Source organism: Acomys minous (assembly GCF_964271855.1).
Source record: "Acomys minous genome assembly, chromosome: 1".
Taxonomy (NCBI): Eukaryota; Metazoa; Chordata; class Mammalia; order Rodentia; family Muridae; genus Acomys; species Acomys minous.
In genome coordinates this window covers 175,852,573-175,878,490 of record NC_140483.1, presented here as the reverse complement: position 1 = coordinate 175,878,490, position 25,918 = coordinate 175,852,573, and the positions used below count along the sequence as shown (strand labels likewise).

General features: G+C 39.8%; 1 protein-coding gene across 6 annotated transcripts in view; it reads right to left on the bottom strand.

The window, feature by feature from the left end:
• The window catches only part of ADAMTSL1 (ADAMTS like 1), an 888,380-nt gene that overhangs the window by 313,211 nt on the left and 549,251 nt on the right, over positions 1-25,918 (bottom strand). For all 6 annotated transcript variants that reach the window (XM_084779022.1, XM_084779023.1, XM_084779024.1 and 3 more), the window contains exons 3-4: positions 25,007-25,134; positions 2,003-2,048 (exon numbers count right to left, since the gene is read on the bottom strand). In XM_084779022.1, coding sequence (XP_084635148.1) covers positions 2,003-2,048; positions 25,007-25,134 — 174 coding nt within the window. The remainder of the gene's footprint in view (positions 1-2,002; positions 2,049-25,006; positions 25,135-25,918) is intronic.

Here is a 25,918-nt window from a genome sequence, read left to right as displayed (position 1 = left end):
TTTCCATGTCAGAATCCTATAAGATGAGCTTGCTACTCAGTCTTTCCCATACTCCTAGATCAAATGTATCTATGCCCCAACAACGTCATCAACTGTCGTTTCTTTTAAAAAAACATTTTATTATTGTACGTGTATAAATGTTTGCCTGCATACATGTCTGTGTACCATATTTGTGTCTGGTGCCTACAGAGGCCTGGAGAAGATTGTGTCCCCTGGGTCTAGAGTTGCAGATGGTTAAGAACTACCATGTGGGTGCCATAAAGTACACTTAGGTCCTCTGGAAGGTCATCCAGTGCTCCTAACGGTCCCTGAGCATCTCTCCAGCCCCCAAAGCTGTTTTATTTCTGCTACTGGCTCTCATCAGTCATCTAGTATTCTGAATACTCATTTTGTATTCAGCAAATATCCATGGTGAGCTGGATGTGTTCCTTAACAGTTCTAGTCCCCAGGAACGACAGACTGAAGAAAATCAATGGGGTTCCCGCCTCTGTTGAGTCTGCAGACACAGAACCCAAGTGACCCAGTAAGGCGAATTTGAGTAGAGCAAAGTTCTGTAAAGAAAGTTGAGTGATGCTTGGTATAGTGGAGCACAGCTTTAATCTTATCATCTGAGGGGCAGAAGCAGGAGCATCTGTGTGAGTTTCAGGGTAGCCTGGTCTACATAGCAAGTCCCAGGCCAGCCAGGGCTATATAGTGAGAGCTTGTCTTTTTAAAAAAAGTTGAAAGATGCTACTATTGTGAGGAGCAGAGCTGAGAGGTAAGACAGTGGCATCAGGAGAGATGTTCAGGAGGCCACTCTGAGGAAGGCACATGTCAACTGAGTCTAAGTAAAAGAGTGACAGTCAAGCAAACAATGAAGAAGAGTGTCCCACCCCCAAACAGCTGGATTAGGGTCAGCTAAGCTCTCATGGCTTGCCTACCTCTTTGCTTCCTTAGCTCCATCTCCACCCTAACTCAGATGCTTGTCTGCTCCTGTCTGCTCATGCAGCGTGACCTTAGTTTTCATCCATCTAGGATGTATTTCCTCTAGGCTAAGCCCTCCACATTGTCCCTCCCAAATATTACCTGATCCGGTGCCACTCGGCCAGTGCTACAGAACTTAACTCTCTGAAGGTGAAACCCTGTACCCCATCCTCAATTCAGAGCCCTGCCCCCTGCATCCACTGGGCCCACAAACTTAGAGGCCGTCACTCAAAAGCTCTCCATGATATGACTTTAACATATCTTCCAGCTCTTTCCTGCATGTTGGCAGACACAAGCTACTAACATGATTGTGCAGAATATCCTTAAACGCGTCTGCCTGCAAAGAGGCCCCACGGCGTTCACTCAGAGTAACTGTCATCTCCCTCACATGCAGCACGGACTAGTCATACCCTTCTAAGCACTAGCTCACTCTGTCTTTTCCTTTTAATACCCTTCGGAGTTCTCTGTTGTCATCCCCAAACAACTTTATCCCTACTGGCGTTTGTCATGTTTGCCCAGAAATGAGGTTATGTGTCCATCTATCGCCCCCTCCCCACCCCATACTCCGTTGCAGATGTTGAGGGCAGTTACCACGCGTTAGTTCTCCCTGTGCTAGCACAGTGCCTCACACGTAGCCGGCATTAAATATTTGCCGGACAGATGAAGGCATTCAGCAAACCTGAATCTGATTAACTAATGTTATTTCATGATACTCCAAGTGGTTTCTTTCTTTTTTCTTTCTTTTTTTTAAAAAAATCATTCCTCTGCCTCATTTCTCATGAGAGCTATATGTGAAAAGACAGAGCCGGGAGAGAATGCAGTTTGTTTTGAAACATTCTAGCTAGTTTTAATCTGGTTGAAGGATTAAAAGTCTGTATCGAGGAACATTAGAAAGGATTGGTTAATCAGTATAGTGTGTGATAAATAATTGTTTGTGAACTACTAATTGATTGGCTTCCCATCCAGGATTCATTAAGCTTCTTAAGATAGCCCAGGGCCTATATATTACAATCTCACAACCAAAGAAGCTCACACTTACCACGTTACTGCATGTTCTGTACCGGATATTTCTTCCTTCACAGCTCCTAGGTCACAAAAAAAAAATGGTAATTTTCATTATTACCTATGAAAGGCTCAAAGTTCGGACTAATTTTTCTAACAATTTATTATTAATACTAATGGTAAATCTTTGTTTCTCTTCTAAATAGATTCTTTAAAGTTACTATATTAAACACCGATTAGAACAGATCTAAAGAAGGTGGATGTATAAATTGTTTTTCTATAGAAGTTGAAATTAAAAGCCAGGTGACGGTGGTACATGCCTTTAATTCCAGCACTTGGGAGACAGAGGCGGGAGGATATTTTTGAGTTCGAGGCCAGTCGGGTCTACAGAGAGAGAGAGAGAGAGTTCCAGGACAGCTAGAGCTGTTACACAGAGAAATCCTGTCTTGAAAAACAAAAACAAAAACAAAAGGTGAAATTAAGCATGTATTTGCTTTGAAAATTTAAGACCCATACCCAGAGGAAAAGAGACTGACAGCTGGTGGCTGCGGAGGAAGGAAGGAGAAGTTCTCTTCACCTCTTACACAGTTGCCTAGAGTAGGTCCTCCACGCCCCCGTATGGCTTACACTCATGCACACACAGATAGCACGGGCAGTACTCACCGAAGGCAGTGAGTGGTATATAAAAGGGGGAGGCTGAAGTTGAGAGAGAGGTGGTGTGAAGGCAGGTGGTCAGGAAGCACTGGAGGTGCAGAGTGGTAGTGTACATAATAAATATAAATTGTATGTGTGTATAAATTATCAAAGAATAAATAAAATGCATTATATTTAAACAATACATCAGAGTCTCTTTCCTTGCAAGGAAACCACATCTCTTATACAGTTTTGGAGCCTGTTATTTTCTCGTTAAAGATTAAAAAAGAAACATTCATTTAGAGAGAGAGAGAGTGTGTGTATGTGTGTGTGTGTGTGTGCATGTGTGTGCCACAGTGTGCATATGAATATCAGAGGACAACTTGGAGGAATTAGTCCTCTCCTTTTACGTTATAGGCTCTAGGTATCAATTTTATGTCATCAGGATTGTTGGCAAATATCTTTACCCACTGAATTTACCTACTACATTTTTGAAGATGCTATCAAGTATACTTTAGAGACATTGCATTGAGAGATATATAACATTTTATCAAATTATACAATTGATAAACCCACATCTATTCCTTGTCATTTAAGTAATTTCAAAGGATTTGATATATGAGACTATAACAAACCATCTCATGGCCATCATTTAATCCAAGTTTCTGTGTCTTTAAAATAGATAAATTTCTAGAAGGAGAATTACCAAACTAAAGGGATTAAGCTTTGGTAAGGAACTTGAAAATTATTGCCAAATTGCATTCCATGAAGGGTGTGCTTTTACTTACTCCTACCAACACTACATGGGAGTTTCCATTTTACTACATTCTCATGAACAAAAATAATTAATTTTTTTTCTAAAACATTCAGTGATGACAACTCATGAACAATAGTGTTCTACTCTTTTCAAGGAAACCAACACTTTTCAGAAACCAAGGAGAATTTTATTATGATGCTTTTAGAGAACTATCATACAAGTAGTTAGCAAGAATGGAGATGCAAATATAATTTTAAATTTGTCCCATTTTGATTACAGTGATAATATATCAGCATTGCATTTGTTGTTCAGATAAGATTATGCTTAAAGCAGATGGTCAAAAGTCCACAAGTTCCACTAGGTGAAATGATAAGGATACAGGGCTACTTGGCTTCAGGACTTACACTTATAATCATACTTTCCTAATGTTCCCTACTTAGCAAACATCTTGGAGCTACTATTATAGGCTGTGAATGAGCTGACTTTGCAAAATGCAAAGTAACAAACATGATGTGGCCATATAATTAAACAAAAATATCGATTGTGTTAGGTCTTTAAAACTGTTAACAAAAACAAAATGTCATTAGAAAACACATTTATACAAGGCTGTTGTAGGCATAAAGATTTGACTTCAACTAAATTAATGTTTTAATATCCATTAAAATTAGAGTTAGAGAAGGAAGGCATCTGAATCATAGAAAGAGAGGGAAATCAACATAGATGCTTGGAGGGTCAATGAGACCAGCAATGCTCTAGAGTCAATGAACTTGAAGTTGGTCATTAGCTAGGCTGCTGTTCCTGCATCAATAGACGATAACATTGAACGTTTAGCTCATCTGAGGCACCCTCATCTGGTGCCATGTTGGCTAAGATGCTTTCCAAGGATGACCTAATCCAATGACTGCCAAGAGGTAGAGTGTTGGCTATGTTGGCATTCGTATGTTGATCAGTGCTTGACTAGGCAAGGGGACCATTGGGAGCTTTAAAACAGAGAAAGTATGATGATAGCTCTACACTAGAAAAACTGAACTTCATTTGAAAAACTGAATTCTGTGCAATCTTTGAAGCAATGAAATGATTTTTCATCTTTTCATTTTCATGTCTTAAACTTGTATCCATGAAGACGGTAATGGAAACACTTCAGAGACAGGAGTTTCAAGATCAGAATCTTGACTTTTCTCTTTTACTTGAGTCAGCTCCTTGCCATGATCTTTAGGATTTTTAGTTTTGTCTCCTGTCAGAAGGCTTCAGAAGTGTTACCATAAAGCTCTGTTCAAATGACAGGGGCTACTGTAGTGCATCACCCAGAACAAGACAAGGAAAGCAACTTGAATATACCTGCTTTAATAATTTAAATAAAATTTCTTCCACAGATTTGAAACTATAACTAGCTATGCAAAGATTACCAGTATAATAATTAGAAGGAGGAGAGGTAGCATATAGTGTAAAAGATTACCTGAAATACTTTTGATTAAGGCAAACAAAGCAAAACATAACCAGAGGAAACGCTTTTTATATTTTTCCAAGGAATATGCTGTAGTTATCTAGCATTTAATACTGATTTATAAATTACTTATGCTCCTAAACAACTTCTTTTTTTTCTTCAAGTTATAGTATGACTTAGTTGATTGTCCATTTAACTTGAAAAAACTATGGTATTAAAGTGACAGTGTTCAAGTTTGGCAAATTTGTTGTTTACTCCTCCTACTATTATTGGAGATTGAACTCAGGATCTTGTGCATGCTGAGCAAGTGTTCTGCTACCAAGTATATCTCTAGCCTTGACAAGGTACTCATTAACTGTAATATGTAAATAACAACTTATAATAGAAACACTCTGGCCCAGTGTTTGCATATTATCTTTACCTTTCAACAACTGCAAAGTTTAATTATTCTCACTTCCCAAATGAGGAAACAGGTTGAGAATGTTGAACAGGTTTAAAGCTACATCCACAGAAAAGAGCCCTAGGGATTTGGAACCCTGGGCTTGTCTAACTCTAAAGTAAAACAACAAGAAAAGGAGCAGGATGTGTGTAGGATGTACAAGATACTAATCCTAGATCTGACTCTGGGGAGCTAGAAAGGCGGTTGGTCTGAGGGCTAGCTTCATCTTATTGGCATTTTGTCAAGTTATCAGCTGCTCCTCAATTCTGGTCAATCCACTTCCTGTAACACAAACCTATATACACTCACTGGAACATCAATGAAAGAAATACATTCATTGGCAACAAGCAGTGTGGGGGACTTCAGGGCAGAGAAGACCAATTTTAAACAACCAGTTTTATTTTTTTTTAATATAAATATTTTTCCTAAGTAGCAAAATGAGTATTTCACCACAATATTTAATTACTGTAGAATATGAATTTGTACAGCCCAGGCATTTGCATTTGTCTAGACACAACATTTCACCTGAGAATTACGTAGTCTGACCTCCCTCCCTCGCTCCCTCCTTCCCTCCCTCGCTCCCTCCTTCCCTCCCTTCTTCCCTCCCTTCCTTCCTACCTTCCTCCTTCCTTTGTTTTTAATCGAAGGTTGTTAATCTAAAGCATCTATGTGGGTTCCTTCATGTTTACGTAACTTAAGATTTACCTCTGGAGATGAAAACCAACAGAAATTTTGATCCAAAATATTTTCTAAGAGATATTGGAGTGCTTCCGTGGAGGGATTTACAGCACACACTCCCGGTGCAAAGTGTGTAGAGGACTGCACCGAGGCCAGTCCTCACCAGGTGAGCTCAGAACCTGGCTCAAGTATGAAAAACAACAAATACAAACATGTATCACAGCCCCAATTGATTGGACAGTGCGATGCTTGTTCATTTCAGTGACTCACTCTTAGCCAGCCACTTAACTAAAACCCAAGCTTCTTTATCTAAGAACAGAAAACTCGCCAATCACAGACTCTTCTTTATGAACTACTCAGTCTTAGAGGCTCTTATAATGAAGTTAGTGTGGACTTCAGGCAACTCTTTCTCTAACATGTAAGAACCCCTCGGATTCGTCCAGCTCTTGGTGGTGTTGTCTTGGTTTCAATGATCATAGTTTAGCAATCTAAGAAGAGACGGCAAAGGTAGAGTGTCATCCCCAGTAGGGGTTAGTTCACCCAAGGGGCTTGGTTCAGGCAGCTTAGTCCACTCTGGAGCCTCAGAAGATTCCTGCCCTCCCTCTTCCCAGATTCAGCTGCTCTGAGATCACCTGAGAGAACCCAGTGGAAGTAAGTGAACCGTAACGTGAATAGGAACTTTGAGGAGACACTGCGCGACCCCAAGCCACCCAGCCCTTGAAGAGACAGCTACTGGAGCCTCTGGATGCTTTGTAAGTCTAGCTCCACTGTCCTAATCTAGGTCCAAGGTAGATAGGCTGAAAACCTGCCCTGGAACTGAGGCCCATGTGTAACAGCAGGGGACAACAGGTCTTACCACACGGGGCAAAAATATGTGTGTTATGTCAGGCCACACATGCACACAACATGGCAGTCTTAGGCTCTAGCCTTGCCCTTAGGCTCTGTTTCATACTTACATTTAAGAGAGTCATCCCTTCAAGCTCTATCCTTTACTCCATACTTTAAGGAGTGAATAGGTATCCTCTAGGGTAGTTTCTTGAACAAAAGGCAAAATGAGTCTTGTTTATAGTAAAACACGTTGGGGAGGCCTTGTTCCAACAAGGGCCAGTTAAGAGCTGTCTCTTCATATGCGTCTTCACATACTCATGCTCACACTGTATCTCTAGTATACTCTATGGCTTGAAATAATTGGAAATATTTTAGTTTGATGATCTAATGAGTACTTTATTAATATTGGTGGATCTGAATTGACTTTAACAAACAGTAGGTGAATGTACAGTGGCTCCGGAGACCCTGATCTTGAGCCAAACTCTTTCTACCATGCAAATTCAGAATCATCTACTTCAGATATTAAGAAATTGGCTTACAAAATCCTCCTGGATCAGTAACGTGTGGTTTGGTAACATTGTCCCACGGAAACCTAATCATAGTGAATGGAATCTTTAACCTTCTTTGCAGCTGCATTCAAGGTTGTCCACACCCCAACACCATTTGAGGCCAAACTTCATTCACTCAACAAAGCCACTCAAATTCAGCAACTAATGCATTCCTAATACATGCAACCACTAGTAAAAAAGTAACCTTAAAATGACAGGTCTGAGAAGGTAGTTCAGTGGGTCCAGTATATGCCATATTAGCATGAGGATGTGACTGCAGATAGACAGTGCTCCCGTGCTAGCTGGGGGTAGCAGTGTAAGCCTGTAAACCACTGGGGGCAAAGAGCTGAACCAGTCCTGGGGGCTTGCTGGCCGGCCAAGCTAGTCAAACCAGTAAACACTAGGTGTGGTGACAGTGAGAGAATTGACCTTAAAAACTAGGTGGAGAAAAAAGGAGACAAACTATTGATGCTTTCTGACCTCCTCACACAAACACCTGAGCATACACATCTATACACAGATGTACACAAACACATGGGCACGCCACATGCACACATACACACACCACACAAACCACAGGATGAGATGGGAACCCTTGGTACTTTGGGACTTGCAAAAGCACATATATCCTATGAGCATTTGGTTAAAAGGTCCCCATGTCCCATACAGAATGCCTTGTTGTTTTCTGCTGCCTCCTCCATGTATGATACCTCAGTTTTCCAGGCAGACTAGTGCTGAGGATGACACTTTTTATCCTGATAGATAGATATACAAGTCAAAATATTATGGCAGCTTAAGAAATGTAACCTTTGAAAATGCTTTCTGTTATAAAAATTCCAGGAAACATGCTGTCTGGAACCATTTCTCAGAAGGTAGGCTGGCTCAGGACAGATAGCCCTGGGTCACACCAAGGCTTAACAATCTGCCATAAGCTCCAAAGAGGCCTAATGAACCAAAAGTACAGTTTACCTTAAAGCCACCTTTTCAAAGAAGTTTTAAACTGACTGAGGGGCTGGTAGATGCATAAAGTAGGAACAAGAGTTACAAGCATTTGTTACACATTTTTTGGAACCTCAGTTTTATATTTAAACACTTCTGCTTTATAACAACTTCCCATTATAAGAACATATTGAATGCACTGCCAGCTTGGGGACCCCGACTTTCATGTATGAGGGAGAAAGAAGGAGGGAGGAAGGGAAGGAAAAAGAGAGAGTGAGAGAGCAGGAGAGAGAGAGAGAGCAAGAGAGACAGAGAGAGAGAGAGAGAGAAAGGAAGAAGAAGAAGAAGAAGAAGAAGAAGAAGAAGAAGAAGAAGAAGAAGAAGAAGAAGAAATTTGGCGGCTAAATCAGAAATGGAGATTATTCAGGATCAGGGCTGGAAGTCTCACTGAAAGTTGGCCTTCCCTGTGGCTGTGTGATCTCCTTTTCAACCCCAGGCAATTAAGAAAGATGTGCTGCAACAAACCAGCAAGTATCCACAAACACAGGGCAGGGATGTAAAAGCAAGGAGCACACATGTGTGATCACAGCAAGAAGAGAAAAGGAGCAGCAAGAGCTATCCTATTGTAAACCATAAGGACCACGTCTGCCTCAAGCAAAGCCAGACAGGGCTCGGTGTGCACTGCTGAGACCACCTAAGGGAACCAAGTATAGTCAACCCTCCTAGGCAGTGCTCCCTGGTTAACTAGCTTTTGTATGATGCTTCCTGGTTTGTAGCCATTTCACACACTCACTGAACACTGAGTATAAGCCAGCAGGAAGGAAGACATTGAGGAAGATACAAAAATGAAGTACCTTGACTCTCAGCAGTTATTAGTTAGCTGAAGAAAAGGGGCATTAATCAGAAAAGGAATCCAACAGTAGATGGCAGAAGCAACGGGTGGGCACAGTTTGGGTATTAAGTACAAAAGGAGTGGAGAGAAATGAACTTTGTAGAGATGCTTCAGTTGAAACATTCTGTGAAGATGATCCAGAATGTTACTAGAGAGAGAATTGGCGAACAAGACCTCTCCACCCACTCCTGCCATTCAAATTGCTATGCCTAAGCAGTTCAGTAACCACACCCACCATCAATAAGTATCTATTATGTACTAGGTGGGACAAGATAAAAATCATAGACCACAGGACCCATAGGCCAGAGAGGATGGTGTCATAGAAGGAACTAGAACATGCCCAGACTCTGGAAGGTGGTACTATCGCTTTACAAATGTTGAGGGCTACTGCTGGAGGATTCTGGTTAAACACCATGGCAGGGAGGGTATTCTAGAGGTCCTGGATCTGACATCAGGATAAGAGACCTAGTGATTGTAGTTTCAAGGCACTAGAAAGCAGCTCTTCAGCTGTCCAGGCCTTTACTCATTTTCAGAAAACCCCCATTTTGTCTCTTGGTGATCTATATGCTTGCTCTATGAGCTGCAGTGCTAAGCGAGATGCCTGTTGGACTGTTAGCATTCTATAAGCATTTCATGAGAGAAGAAAAAAAGGGAGGGAGGGAAGGAGGGGGAGAGAGAGAGAGAGAGAGAGAGAGAGAGAGAGAGAGAGAGAGAGAGAGGAAGGAAGGGAAGAACTAATGGCTAAAGGGAGAGGGAGGAAGGAATAGGGAGAAAAAAAGATCATGAAGATAATTTCAAGCCAGGCAGAACTTTTACCATCACTTTTGTGCTATATTGCTTAAAATATTTGTACATCAACTAGAAACAAAAGTTCAAAATCAAGCTAAGTAGCCACCCAAGGGCGGCACCTTTCCTTCTCCTCTGTGCCTGTCTTTATGTATTAACACCCACAGGGATGCCTTCCTCACCTAATGCATTTATTGCCTTTGAGAGATGGGGATGGGGGAGGTGGAGGTAGATGGTAGAGTGCTGCCTTTGGCTTGTCACCCACCTGTAGGAGGGACATTTATCCTGTCTCTTTAAGATGCACTCACATGTCCTAAGGTTTACAGAGCCTATGAAAATAGAAACAGATGTGTTTAAGCAACACATCCAAGGTCTCCATCCTCCTCATGAGGAAAATGTTTATTATGAAAACCTAGTTCTCTCTAATAGACTCGTCAGACACAAAACTTGAGCTGAGAATTTATGAATTATCTTAAATAGAGAAAAACCTCTCCAGGCTTCCCATGCCCTCCAGATGTCCACTGCAAAGTGGGGTCCGAGACCATCACAACAGATTCCCTTCAGTCATTTCTACAGCTTGGTGAATGTAGCTCACTAATAGAATACTTTCCCAGCATGAACCAGGTCCTAGCTATTATTATATCAAGAACAACTCTGGGCTTCTGTCTCTTTATCTACCTAGCAACAAAACACGCTGTAATGACATATCTGGTATGTAAGTGTCTCTTTTTCAGGGTCACACATTTTGATTCTTAAAGGTGAAGGACACCTTGGACATTCTTTCAATGCATATTGCTCCAGGTAAGGAGTGCTTGACTCCCATGAGCCCACTGAATCAAGTCTAATGTCACGCAGACAGAAAACAGTGAAGCCAAGATTTCAAGTCAATTGTTTTATAACAAACAAAAGAGATAAGATACAAAGCAGGATGCGCACTATCTCAGAGGCAATGAAACGCTCATTGTGACCTCTGATCCCTGCAGCATGGACTTCTTCTCACCTTTTCAGGCTTTACATAGACTGAGAGTGCAACCCCAGCCCCAAAGTGGGGACTGGCTCTGCAGCTCTCAGGGATAACAAACTGTGTGATGATTATGCATGGATCTGCCGTCACCTAGTGTGCTATAGTTATCTCTTCTGTCCTTAGGTAAAGCACCTAACACCATGTATACTACTCTGATATTCCTATCTTTCTCTTAATAATATCCAAGCTCTACCCATTTACCTACCCACCCTCTGTCTATCTACCTAGCTGCCTCCTTGTCATTTATTCACTGACTGAAACTACATAAATTAGTTATGTAACATTTATTTTCTTTAAAATGTTTCTTTTGAGGGTTTCATACATAAGTACAATGTGTTTTCATTGAATCTGCCCTCCTTCCCCTCAAATTCCTCTAATGGCCCACACACCTCTTTCAAATTCATATGCAAATCGTCTGTAATTATTACTGTGATATATAAAATATATGTCTTACTGGGTCCAATTAATACTGATGTATATGGGTGGTTATGAGCTGACCACTTGGGCAGGGTCAACCTGTCCGGAGTTTGTCCTTGAAGAAAACTGATGTACTCTCTCTCAAAAGCTTCTAATCTCCTTTAGTTCCACAGTGTGGGGTGGGACTTTGTGAGCCTCTTCTATCCATGCTGAGATGTGGACTGCTGTGATCTTCTGTTGCTATAATGCGGTCTACTATATTGGTGAGAATCCATTCAAATAGAACCAGGAAGCATTTTCCTTCTTTAGCCAGGAGGGGCTAAAAAAACTCATACCCTCTGTAGTAAGTTAAATGATATTTTTTGAGGGAAAGGTCTTAGTTCATATAAACCATACAACCCAGCCCCTGAGACACTGATCCAGTCAATCGCCAAACAGCACTGAAGCCTTTTTGTTGGTGTTTTAAGATGAGACCTCATCTAATCTAGGCTAGACTTGTATTAGCTCTGCAGCCAAGTGTTATCTTGATTTCCTGATTCTCCTCTGAAGTACTAAGATAATAAATATGTAGTACCATGACCAATGACCTAGAGGCTTAAAGGACCATGTGATAAACTTATGACTAATGTACTTAAAGAACATCTCCAAGTTATTTGGTACATTTACCACTTAGGCACAGCTGACCTTGACTGTAAAACTATAAAATTACACAGAAAAGTTGCCATCCTTACCAAATTCACATCATGATATGGTAGCACCCATGCCTTTCTCCTACATAGTAGGGGGAGAAATGGAGCAAAGAATTCTTGCATAAAAAGGAGGAGAATTGCTTCTTTTCATTATTCCACTTTAAAGACACAAGCTTCACGTTTTTCTTAAATAGAAAAGAAGTTATAACCAAGATATACATTTAAAAAATCATTTAAAGAGCTTAGAAATACTGATGGGAGGGTTCAACCCCTATAGATTGTTTTATTTAACTGGTCTCTTTAGGGCCCAAACTTTCTATTTTCCAATTCTTTCTATGTTATTTTAAAGTATATCTCCTCTATAACAACAGAACGTAAAAACACACATGTCATTTCTTTCTTTTTTTTTTTAACATGTCATTTCAAGGATACAGAAAAACCAGTCGGCAAAATTCAGTGTCTTTCATGATGAAACTCCCAAAATTTAGGATGTGGAGGACGTTTTCTCAAGGTACAACAACCCACTTTCCAGAAGCTAAACTCATACTCTGACTTTCCCTCTAGGATTAGGAATAAAGAGACAACCCTACCCATCTTTTTCTATACAATTGGTCCCAGAGTGGTAGCCAGAACAACAGGACCAGAAAATAAATATAAGGCACTCAGATCAGAGTGAAAGAAGAAAAATAGCCTCCGTGGGTGGCAGGATTGTTCATGTGCCACAAAATGTTTTTATAACTGATTTAAAAATTCAGTAAAATTTTAAGAAACAAACAAATACAAGGTTGGTTGTGATTCTATACACAGGCAATGAACTATACAGAAAGTTCAAGGGTCGTATTTGTAAGAGAATTAAAAAAAAAACACTTTATGGGGAAATAACCTTAACTGAGTAGATGAGAGATGAAAAACATTGATAAAATAAACTAAAGATGAAAGAAAGAAGCTCAAGAACATTTGCAAGGAGAAAGACCTCAGACGGCCAACATGAGCAAAGCTATTTATACACACAATTCAATTCTTCTCAGATTTTCAGCAGCATTTTTACATTAATAATAATAATAATAATAATAATAATAATAATAAACAAATCTGAAGTCCATTTGAAATAGAAAGGAATCTAGTTGGTGAAGACAATATTGAGAAATAACAAAGCTGAAGGAGTCCCACTTCCTAGCTTTAAAGTATTTTATAAAACAGTAGTAATGAAAACAGTACAAAACTAGTATAAAGCCTCGTAGACTGGTCCAACAGAGCAGATCATGCAGAACTAAACTTACATATCTACATCTGACTCATCTTTGACAAGGGTGCCAAGAATACACAATGGAAAAAGGATAGTCTCCTCATCAAATGGTTTTGGAGAAACTAGATATTCACATACTTTTACTAAAGAATAAAACTGGAATCATCTTTCACCATATGTAATAATAAATATGAAGAAGTGTCAAAGACTTGCACGTGAGGCCTGGAATTACATGTCTTCCCAAGGTAATACAGAGGAAAAACTATATAAAACTGATTTTAGAAATCATTTCTTGGATATGACAAGAGTGAAGTACATGCAAGTGAGGCCATCACCAAAGATACTGCACAAACAACAAAGGCAACAAAAGGGCAGCTAACAGAACTGGGGACAACATTTGTAAACCACATTGGATAAGTGATTAATACCCAAAATGCTTAAGAAGTCCTTGGATTCAGCAGCATAAACTAACCTGATTAAAAACGACCAGTTTTTAAATAGAAATTTCTCAGAGTAAACATAAAATGTCCAAAAGACATATGAAAGACACTCAAGGTCACTAACTGTCATGTAAATAAAAATCAAAGCTATCTGGGGTTGAGGAGATTGCTCAGTGGTTAAAGCATTTGCCAGAGTGGCACCAAACATGAGGAGTAGACATTGGTCACCAGGTGGCCTGTCTGTGATCCCAGCACGTGCAAGGCAAGGAGGAGATTCCCAGAGCAGGCTGGCTAGCTAGACTAGTCAGGTTAGTGAGCTCTGGGTTCAACTGAAAGACCTTGCCTCGTTAGATAAAATAGCAAGTGGTGGAGGAAGACACTAAGCTTCAACTATAGGCTTTCATGGACCTCCTCCTTACGTATATGCCTACACATTATGCAAACACACATACACACATACATGCATACTCCACCAATATAGAAAAAAATATTAAAGCTGTCTTGTGGTATCATTTCTTTCCTTCTAGAATGAAAGTTTTTAAAACTGACAAAAGATGTGAGTTGGTGATAAAGGGGAGTACTTTATAACAGAATTTAACAATTTAGTGATTCGCGCTACGGCATTTCCATGCATTCTTAATTGTGCTTCAACTGACTTTCCACCCTCACTGCCCTCTCCTGCTCATTCCTCTTTTGACTTCACCTTAGTCCCTTTCACCCTCTCCAATACTCTCTCTGCTTCCTTCAGCATCTTACAATCAATTCATATGAAAAAAAAAACCCACATCATATGACACCTATCTTTCTGTCTTTGTTTTTTTCCTTAACATAATAGTCTCCAGTTGTGTCCATTTTCCCATAAAGGATATGATTTCATTCTTCTTTATGACTGTATAAAACTCCATTGCATGTATTCACATATGGATAAAATTATAGACATCTATACATACATATAATTTCTTTTATTTATCTGTTGATAGGCACCTAGACTGATTCTATAACTTAGCTAATATGAATTAGGTTATGATAAACATGGGACTCAGGCATAGCTTTTACATGACTTCATTGCTGCTGGATACATGCCCAGAAGTGGTAAACTGAGCAAACTGGAACCTTGTATTGTTTTCCATTGTGGCTGTAGCTGTACAAATTTGCATTCCCACCAACAGTGCATATATAGATGTTCTTGAGAAGGGACCCCTGGCACACTACTAGTAAGAGTATAAAATCATGTCCCGTATAGAGAACAGCAAGTACACCCCTAAAAAGATTAAACCAGAAATATTTCATGATCTGACAACCCCGTACTTATCTCTCAGTAGTGAAATCAAGATCATAGTGGTATAGCCGCCCTCCCACATTCACTGCAACATTATTTATAGTAGCTAAGATGTGGAAACAACCTGTATGTCCATGATGATGAATGGAACGATGAAGTATTGTATTGTAGTCTGCCCTAACAAGAAGAAAATCCTGTCATAAGTGGTGACACAGATGCACTCTGAGGACACTGTGGTAAGTGTAATAAACCAGTCACAAAGGACAGATACTACAGAATTCCCCTTACATGAGATACACAGAAGAGCTTGATAGATAGAAATAGAACCAAAGTTTGCCAGGAGAACAAAAGAGAAGGAGAAGGAACGTTGCCATTTGATGTGTCCGGTTTGTGTGGGAAATATGCTAAGTTCTCGGGATCTGCTGTGAGGACTCTCAGCATATCCCACAGCACAGTTTGATATGGTTAAAATAGTAAGGGGCAGATCCACATTAAAATGTTTAAAAGAGAAACAGGAGTACCAAAGGTAGTGTGTGTGGGTGTCTGTGTGTTTGGGGGGTTGGGAGCGGTAACTGTAAAACTTTACTTAGTTCAATCTAGGTTCAAGCCTGAGATATGTGCTCTACTCGGCAAAAGCACGATTCCTTTATCTGACCTTAGTTCTATGGCACAGGTTTTTATCAGTACATTACAGCTTTCTTCTTTCCTCTTGAAGTATATGTTGAGGAAATGAATATACCTTTTAATACCATGTATGTATATTATAAGCAAACCATGAAACATCTACCTATCTGCTTTGTGTTAAACACTGGAGAGGTGAAAGAAGAATACTGCTTATAATGTAATTAGGAAAATAAAAATAAGATTCTTTAGTTAATGTAGAAAGTATAGAAAATGATGCTGTATGGGATAAAAAAAAACCCAACACATAAAAACAAATGACTATCAATTTTACTATTCATGAAATTGGGATAAATGTTCTTACCCTCAACTGCAATCAGCACAAATCAATGATAAAATATTAACTGGTTTATTTCTAAAGGTAGACTCTTTCCCTTTGGGATTTCTAGCTCTACTTGTACCTAGTAATTTGCCTGATATGTAGCAAGACACAATAAATATTTATTGGATGAATGAATTAAGATTGAGAGGAAATAAAAACTTTATAAGGTCTATTGAACAAACCAAATAAGGATTTTTTTTTACATACACATGGGGAGGGGAAACAAGCTAAGAGCTACAGATTCCCAATATAACATGTAAAGGCTTTAAAACAACACTTTTCTGAACCTTCCTTTATTCCAAAAAAAAAAAAACTGGTTTATGGGATAAACCAGACTATAGGTTGGTCCTAAATGTTCAGTAATCACCTTTTGTGCATGCCTCTCCTGAAAGGAGATCAGATCTTGGAACAATGCATTCAAGGTATATGGCCTGGAATATTAGAAGTCCTGGTAATATGTTTAGACTAGGCATTGACCCAAAACTTTGAGAGAAAGGCAACCTCAAACCTCTTAAATATGTTCACAAATGAGAAGTCTCCACTCATAGAATGAAAAGACCACCTTATATAGATGGCTTCCAGAGTCAAACCCACTCTGAATGTCTGTATCTTTCTTTTAAACAAAAACTAAAACATGCTTAAAGGAAAACAAGATAACTACATACAAGATTAGATGAAGAATGGCAAATAGATCTGGCTTTAGAGCTCACTAGAACTGCAGACTTTAAAATACTAAAATGAGTCCCATGAGTCTTCATTGGACATTTTGATGAAGATGAGATGCCACTTTAAAAAAAGAGACAGTATACATTTAAGAAGCCAAATCTTACTTTTGATTTTTTTCTTTTGGTATTTACTACTATTTGGTATAGAAACTGGTTGCCAACTAAATTCTAAATTTATAGAAGTATCAATATTTCCATGGGAGAAAAATCTGTGTTTACAAATTCAAAGAATTTAGCTTACTTTCCCTGCATAACTACCATAAAAATGGGTTTAAAATAACCTTCTCCATTCCTATGGAATAAGACTTCTTGGAGCTGTTTATCTTACGTATTCTGTGTTTATGTTGACATCATTCTGGCAGCACATTTCTTTGGAATAATACAATAATCTTATCGTTTGTAGGCACTCCCCATAATGTAGTGATGATTTTTATCTCTTGTTCATCTGATAATTTTGTCCAACTCAAACATTCAATTCAAGATGTATTAACTTTATAAGTAGGTATTTTCTATCATTTATTTATCTATCTTCATCTATCTACCTATCTATCTATCTATCTATATATCTATATATATATGTATCTATGATTCTACTATCTATCTATCTATCATCTATCTATCTCTCTGTCTGTCTGTCTGTCTATCTACTATGTATCTATCATGTGTCATCTATATATCACACCTAGGTCCACTCAATCAAGATTTAGTGAATATTCATACTTTCAATGCATCAATCAATATATAGAGTTGACCTTAGATTAATCCTTAGGTTAATCAATTTGTTAGGTTAATTTAGTTTTTCAGTAAATTAAAAAAAATCTCTCAAAAGGTGTTTATGTCTTTTAAAGCTAACTGCCCAAAGGTTAACTTTGTTCTTATGAACATAGAGCTATTTTGACTCATTGCCATCTCAAATGAGCTACAGTTTCCCTTTTGACCTCGGCCTTGGCATGGACCTGACACAGTGGTACAGATGATGTTACTCATAGTATTAAATGCCTTAAGCATCTGGAACTCCTTATTGGCCAAGCAAAGTGAACTGACTGAAGACGAATCTGGACTCCTCGAAGCTGGATATGTACTATCAAATTTAAATGAGAAAGCAGAAAGATGAATTTGCTATAAACATTTTGGCATAGTTTGTGAGAAGGGTGAAGAACTAGCGAGAGAAAAAGCAGGTTTTCAAGGTAGTTGGCTAGTTGCTTAATGTACTGGAAATAAACTAAAGTACCACCATCAAGTACAAGTGAAAAATAATGACTCATATTATATTTCACTTGGTGATGTAAGATAAACAATAGCTATAGTATCCCAGTTACTCAGTGAAACTTACCGAATCTTACAGAAACCAGTAATGTCATAGGGTCAAGTGAGGGCCTCAAGTAGAAGTAACTGTGATGTTCCAATATCACATGTTAGGCACATACAGCCCAGTCTAGAAAAAGAGCAGGGGGAAGCTGGGAAAGGATTATCCTCAGCCAGTGTCTTCCCGTGTCTGGCTTCTCCAGCACTAAGCTCTGATCGTTGGTTGAAGGCTTTATTTTTATTCTTCCTTGCTTCCAGTCATTTCCCTTTCCATATAATTATCAAATGAACACCTGGAATATTTTCCACACAGGGTAAAGAAGGCTTTCAGCAAACTTTCAGTAATTCCGGAAACTGAGAGGTTGGCATCTACTCCATAAAATATGGGAAATCTAACTCCATTAGAGTTTTATCATGATGAAAGTAGAATAATAATTATTAATAAGCCTAGAAAATTCGCACTTGAAAATGATCTAGGAGATCATATGACCAGGGCTGAAACACTTAATTCACAAGGTGCATTACTTGGATTTATTTGGCCTGAGTTTGAATCCTGCCCACGTCACTCATCGGTCTGCCTCTAAGATGGATACACTCATAACTTCTGACCTTTCTCACATTGGGAGGCAAGTGAGTTGACTCAAGATGCTGAAGCTTAGAAGGGAGAGTTGAGAGAGGACCCAATAACTTCTTTGTCCTATTAAAAACAAACAAGAAAGCCGCAGGTGTCCCTTCATGGCAGACTGCAGTAACAGCCTCAGTCCTTTGTCATTTCTGCTTCCTATCCTTGTCATGTATTACGGTTCTCTCCCAAAGACTCTTAGTTTGGATAATGGGAAACCAGCAAACACAGATTTGAGGAGTTTACTGGGATATAATGATCATCCCACCACACCCACACCCACACGCATATGAGAGAGAAGGGGGGGGATCTCACCTGGAAAATACATATGCTATAGTTTGTTGGAAAATTAGGAAAAATGGAGCTGAAGTGCATTGCCTACACAGGAACAGATTAAGCCGGTCCACACCAGCCAGCACCTATCCTATCCACCCAGATATATAGTCAAGACCACCCAAGGTCCTCAGAGCCACCTCATTAAGCCTCACCTTCATCACATGTTTCAGTGAAATGGAATAGTTGTTACAGAGCATTATTGTGGCTCTGGATACAGGACACACTGCTGTGAGCTTCAGTGGTGTGGCACGCTATGCCAAAAGCACGAGAGTAGTTTCTGTGCCACTCTGTATCTTTAAATTGCCTTGGATATGCAGATCTCACAGAATCAATTCATGCTTAGTTTCCCTCTGGGTAAAATCTGTAGTGGGCCAATTTATACCTCCGGGGTACAATGGGCTAAGAAGGTCCCATTGTGAGATGCTATTCTCAGAAATCCATCTTTAATCATAGATTAAATACCTAAATCAACCCCTACGTTGTTTACTCAGGAGGAGTATACTCTGGGCAGTTTACCCTAAACCAATCCTCGACACCGGTAAACTTTATACGACTGAAATACACATGCCCTCTTTACTTGACAATTTGCTGAACTTTGCTTGTGATTTAAATGTGTTTCCTCCATTTCTTTTCAGTTTCACTCATTTAAAGTTTCCAACACAATATAACATTTGCATCACTGGAGCAATAGGAAAGGTTCTCTCACCTTTTTAAGTCTGTGTGTTACATGTTTTGGCTCATTCTTATTGAATAGTCAAAGATGCTAATTTGAAAAAAAAACTAGATAACAGTCCGATTCTAAGTTTGTATACTTCGCTGTTACCAATGTCAGATTATTATCAGTTATATTATCAGCATGTAGCATCATGTATTGCAGATTTGGTAAGCTTTTTTATGTCTAAGATTAAGGAAACAGGTGAATCACTCATTGGAAAAAACTACTCTGTCTGTTCAAGGTTCTCGTTGATAGGCAGCTGGAATCAAAAGAAGATAGCCTTGCCAGTGGAGGAATCCAATGAACTTACCAATTACCAGAGTGGATGAATGTTAGCATTGGTTTTATATCTTGCAAAGTAAGCCTTCTGGTCATGTTTTGCAGTGTATGGCGCTTTCAGTGAAAAGCAGTTAGGAGCCAACATTGTCCCTTTTCCCTCCCTCATCTTTGCTGGATCTCAAGACCCAGCTCATAGTATCTCTCACACACTATGAAAACCTCATGTGAGAAAACAGATGAATTTGACTCACATCCTGATCTTAAGTGGTTCCCACTGTTAGAAAGAAAAGAAAAAATGCTGACACTTTCTCCAACTTGCCTCTTATGACTTTTGCTGTGTGTTTATAAAATATGAAGGAGAAGAGTCGTAAGATGGCTGGCCACAATCAGACATGGTCAGCTAGGCGCCCAGGGAAATCACTAAGGAAAGTTGGGTGATAGCTTTCAGAAAATACTAAATACATCCAACTAGAACAGCATGTACCCAAGGGAAGCCTGACAAAGCAGGAGTGTCTGGGGTGACTTGGGGACTGACTCAGTTTTGGGGGCTCCCTGATCTGAGGGAGAAGAAACAGAGGGGCTCAGAATATCAGTGCTGTGCTTTCAGTAACATTTTAAAGGGAACAAAAATAGAAGAAAGAGTGCCACACAAAAGGTGCCCAGAACCACTGGCAGAGGGGAAGAAACATCAGAGAAGCCCTTTCTTTTGGCACTTGGCATGAACAGTCAGTGGATGCCATTTAAAATAGACCCCTGTTGAGTCAGCCACTTGGTGGCCTGAGACCTTTTGTAAACCGCACCCACGGGAAAATCCCAAGAAGTGTCACAGGACTGTCCACTGAAAGCTAGCCAGCAGAATAGCCCTAGTCCCCAAGGGAGGGACTCTCTGTTAGCACTGGGCAGGATTCAGCAGAGTAGAACTCTCACCAGAGCTGGAGTCTACAGGAAATGTGGGCTGAGGGGTCACCTGGTCTCTATGACATGAAGAAGGATCTAGCACAGGGGCCAGCACAGCATTTGCAACCCAACTCATAGCTGTAGTTTAATTTTCCGAAGGTCAGCCTGGTTGACAATAGCAACTAGACCTATGGGGCTCAGTATAAGAGACACACAGAAGAAAGGCCTAGAGGTATGGCACACAGCTGGCAGCCCAGGAGAGAACACCCAGAGACTGGAAGCAGAAATTAGACTAGACTGCATCCACACCCACCACCATCCAGCCTTCCTCATGCTTACTCCTCTTTTACTTACTACCCAGTATGGAAGTACCAGGCCAGCTCTGTCTGCTCTGTTCTTGTTCTCTCTATGGTCTTCTCCCCACCTCCCCATTCTTTCCTTGTTGTACTTTGTTTATGTAAGCTCTCCTAAACAACATAGCCCAGGTTGGTTTATGGAATTCCTGGGTCTGAGCCTCCTGAGAGTGTAGATTGCTTTATTGTTTTAGGTTATCTAGCTGCCTGTCTTTTCTTTTCTTTTCTTTTCTTTCTTCCTTCCTTCTCTTTTTTTCTTTTTTGAGACAGGGCTTCTCTGTAGAGCCTTGGCTGTACTGGACTCACTTTGTAGACCAGGCTAGCCTTGAACTCACAGAGATCCAGCTACCTCTACTTCCTGAGTGCTGGGATTACAGGCAACTAATACATTAGCGCACATAGGACTATTAGTGTGGATTTACTTTTTTTTAAAAATTTATTCAGATTACAGCTAAATTGTTATCCCATCACTTATATCCTCCCATTCCTCCCTCCCTCCTGCTTTCTCCCTATTCCCCTCCCCTAGATCTATGACCAAGGGGGGCTTCCTCCCCCACTAAATTGGTTAGAAGAAAAAGTTGGGAAGAGCCTGGAACACATTGGCACAGGAGACAACTTCCTGAACAGAACACCAGCAGCCCAGGCCTTAAGATTGACAACTAACGAATGGTATCTCATGAGGCTGAAAGCTTCTGTAAGGCAGAAGACACTGTCAACAGAAAAATAGCGACAGCCTACACTGGGAAAAGATCTTCACCAATCCTACATCTGGCAAAGGTCTAATATCCAAAATATATAAAGAACTCAAGGAATTAAACATTACCAAACCAAATAACCCAATAGAGAAATGGGGCTTGGAACTAAACAGAGAATTCTCAACAGAGGAATATCAAATGGCTGAGAAACACTTAAAGAAATGCTCAACCTCCTTAGTCACCAGGAAAATGCAAATCAAAACAACTCTGAGATTCCATCTTACACCCATCAGAATGGCTAAGATCAAAAATTCAAGTGACACCACATGCTGGCAAGGATGTGGAGAGAGAGGAACACTCCTTCATTGCTGGTGGGAATGCAAACTAGTACAGCCACTTTGGAAATCTATCTGGTGCTATCTCAGAAAAACGGGAATAGGGCTTCCTCAGGACCCAGCTATTCCACTCCTTGGAATATACCCAGAAGATGCTCCAGCACACAACAAGAAAATTTGTTCAACCATGTTCATAGCAGCCTTATTCATAATAGCCAGAACATGGAAACAGTCTAAGTGTCCCTCAGTAGAAGAATGGATAAAGAAACTGTGATACATATACACTATGGTATACTACTCAGCTATTAAAAACAAGAAATTCCCAAAATTTGTGGACAAATGGATTGAACTAGAAATGATCATAATGAGTGAGTTAACCCAGAAGCAGAAAGAGTCAAATGATATATACTCACTTATATCTGCATACTAGCCCAAGGGGCATGTCCCATGAAAGTCTTCACTTACCAGGAAACTGGGACAGAGGGGAGGGCATCCTATTGGGACTCTAGATGAGAGAAGCATGGGAGAATAGCAAAGTAGAAGGATCCAGAGGGTTCTAGAAACCTACAAGAAGAACATTATGATAGGCAGATTTGGGCTCAGTGGTCCCGCTCAAACTATGACACCAGCCAAGGACAATACAGGCCATAAACTTCAAACCCTTACCCAAATCTAGCCAATGAACAGGACATTCTCCACAGTTGAGTGGAGAGTGGGGTATGATTTTCACATGTACTTTGGTGCCTCATATTTGACCATGTCGGGGTCAAATTTGACCATGACGGGGAGACCTGGTGGCACTCAGAGGAAGGATAGCAGGCTACCAAGAAGAGACTTGATACCCTATGAGCATATAAAGGGGGAGGAAGTCCCCCTCAGGCACAGTCATAGGGGAGGGGAGTAAGGGGAAAATGGGAGGGAGGGAAGAATGGGAGGATAGAAGGGATGGGATAACCATTGAGATGTAACAAGAATAAATTAATAAAAAAATGAAAAAAAAATAAAAATAATCTTACTTATGAGTAACAAAAATATTTGCAATGAGAAGCTATTATCATATTTAAAAGATTATTAATCCTGATGAAGTTGGCTTCATCCAGAGATGCAGACACATCACAACATGTATAAGTCAATGAATTATATCACATAAAGGTGTGTAATGACAGAAATCACGTGATCATCTCAATAGATGTAGAAAAGGCTTCTGGCATAACCCAGTATGCTTTCATGGGCAAGCCTCGAGGAGACTATGAGACACTTACCTCACACAGCAAAGGCTCTGTATGATATACCTATGCCCAACACTAAACTTAGTGGGCGAAACCTCAAGCATCCCACTAAATTCACTAACAAGACAAGCATGCCTACTTCTGTCACTCATATAAAATGTAACACTTGAAGTCTTAGCTATAGGAATAAGATAAGAAGAGAAAATAAAGCTCCTGAGTATTTACCCATGAGTTCAAGTCAACATGCCAGAGAGACACATGCACATCAAAGCTTATTGCTGCACTAGCCACTAAGTCAGGAAACCAATCCCAGTGCCCAACAATGGAGGAACAGATACCGAATATATACGATGCAATTTTTACAGTCAAAAGGAATAGTTATTTCTTTTGGAGAAAAATTACATGCAACTGGGCTTGAGGCTATTAGTCTTAGAAAGACAAATATGTTTATTTTCATCTCACTTGTAAGTCCCATATTTTATACAGATACATAAACTTATCTATGAATAAATGATATAGAAGTAGAAGTAAAGTCATCTAAGGTCCAAAAGGGGCACTTACAGGAGTGAAAAGGACCAAAAGGGACAGTAGGGAAGGGAATGTGCTCAACAAACAATATATACTTGCATGAAAACTTTTTAAATTAAAACTTTAAAGTGTCTCAGAGAATGAATGTATATATGGATTCTTCTGCTTCATACTTTATATTGCACAGTAACTTAAACTGAACGTTCCTTCTTCATGCTGCCTTTAACACTTTTCATTGTCAAATAAAATCTTTCATTAAAAAATACTGCCATGGGACTTTATACTTTATAGTTTGGAGACAAATCTAGTCATAGACCACACAGCTCAGAAAGCAGCTTTGAATTAGTAATACTCTTAGTAAAAAACTTTCCACTCTAAGGCCCCGGGCATTTTTCCATTCTGCCTAGAAGACATTAGCAATGTCTGTCTTTGGGTTATCTCTCTTGCTATTCATGCCACAGTTTCTATTGAAGTTTCTATCTTTGCAAACATTCTTATATTAAAATCCATCATTTATTGAACTCAACAGCCTTAAGAAATATCTGGCTACTAGAAAGCCTATAAAAACAAAGCCAACATATCATTCATTTGCTAACTATCTGGTAACAATGGAATGTTGATGCTATTATTAGCACCATAACTCATAATTCTACAAAGAGTCCCATGTCTTAACTAATGAGTTTAGAACCATTTCAAATAATAAATTATCTTTCCAGACCTAACATAAAAATAATCTAATTTTTCTGAGAAATGATATGACTTCTCTGTTGTTTGTTACTTAATGCTATTTATAACTAGTTTGAGATGGTCATCACAACAACCTGAATACCCCAAAAACCTAAATTGTTGAGCCTTCCTTTCATTTCCCTTCCATTCATTTACTTTAGGCGTAACACAATGTTTTGCATAACCCCACCCACAAAGCCCTGCTTCAGTCTAGCTACCTCTGACTCTCAAAGTCCACAGCGGACAGGACTTACTTGCTGCTCAGGCAGCGTCTCAGGGAGTAGGAGGCACCTCCACCACAGGTACGGGAGCACTCGCTCCAAGGGCCCCAGGCATCCCAGAGGCCTTCACGGTCCTCCTCTGAGCGTGCAGTCCTGGAACTCTGCGAAAAATGAGAGGATGATTGGTTAGCATCGCGTTCCCTCCCTAACTTAAATATCATGCTAACATTGGGTGCCTGTCTTTCCATGATGGTCACACTTGAAATGAAAGCCTACAGCTAACCCTTTTCACTTTAATAATACATATCATTTGACTAGAGGGACACGTGAGTTTAATTATAATGGCAATGACCCAAGATAAAAGATCGCACTAATGTGCCAGTTGGAAAATAAAATTGCAAAAAGAGGTATCTAAGTGAGAGGCAGACAGACTACACTGACGTCATGTTGCTCATATGGGCACTACTGCTCAAGAAGGTTAGGCATGCACACAGCCACACAGCTTCCCAAGCCTGACCATGGCATACACAAGCAGCATCTTTTATAAAGCAATTTCATTCTCAGGTTTCAGATTTGTTAACTGGAACAATTCTATGAAATGATCTCAGTAAGGCAGAGGCTCCCTCAAGACAAATGGATTGCTTTGTTATTTAAAAACTTCCTGGGAGAAAGGGCATCCGCTATTAAGGTACCTGCTGCCGTATTCCAGTCTCAGCGTTGTCCTGCACAGTCTTTACAGACAATGTTTGTCCTTTAGCAAATAGCAAAAGCTTCCGAGTTAGAAACCACGAATTTAGGTGTGGAGTCTGTGCTTTACTGGCTTTTAATCAAGTAACTCATAACCCCCAAATCTCTTTTTCCCAAATAGTGATTACATTATAGCCATGCCAACATAACACACACACACACACACACACACACACACACACACACACACACACACAC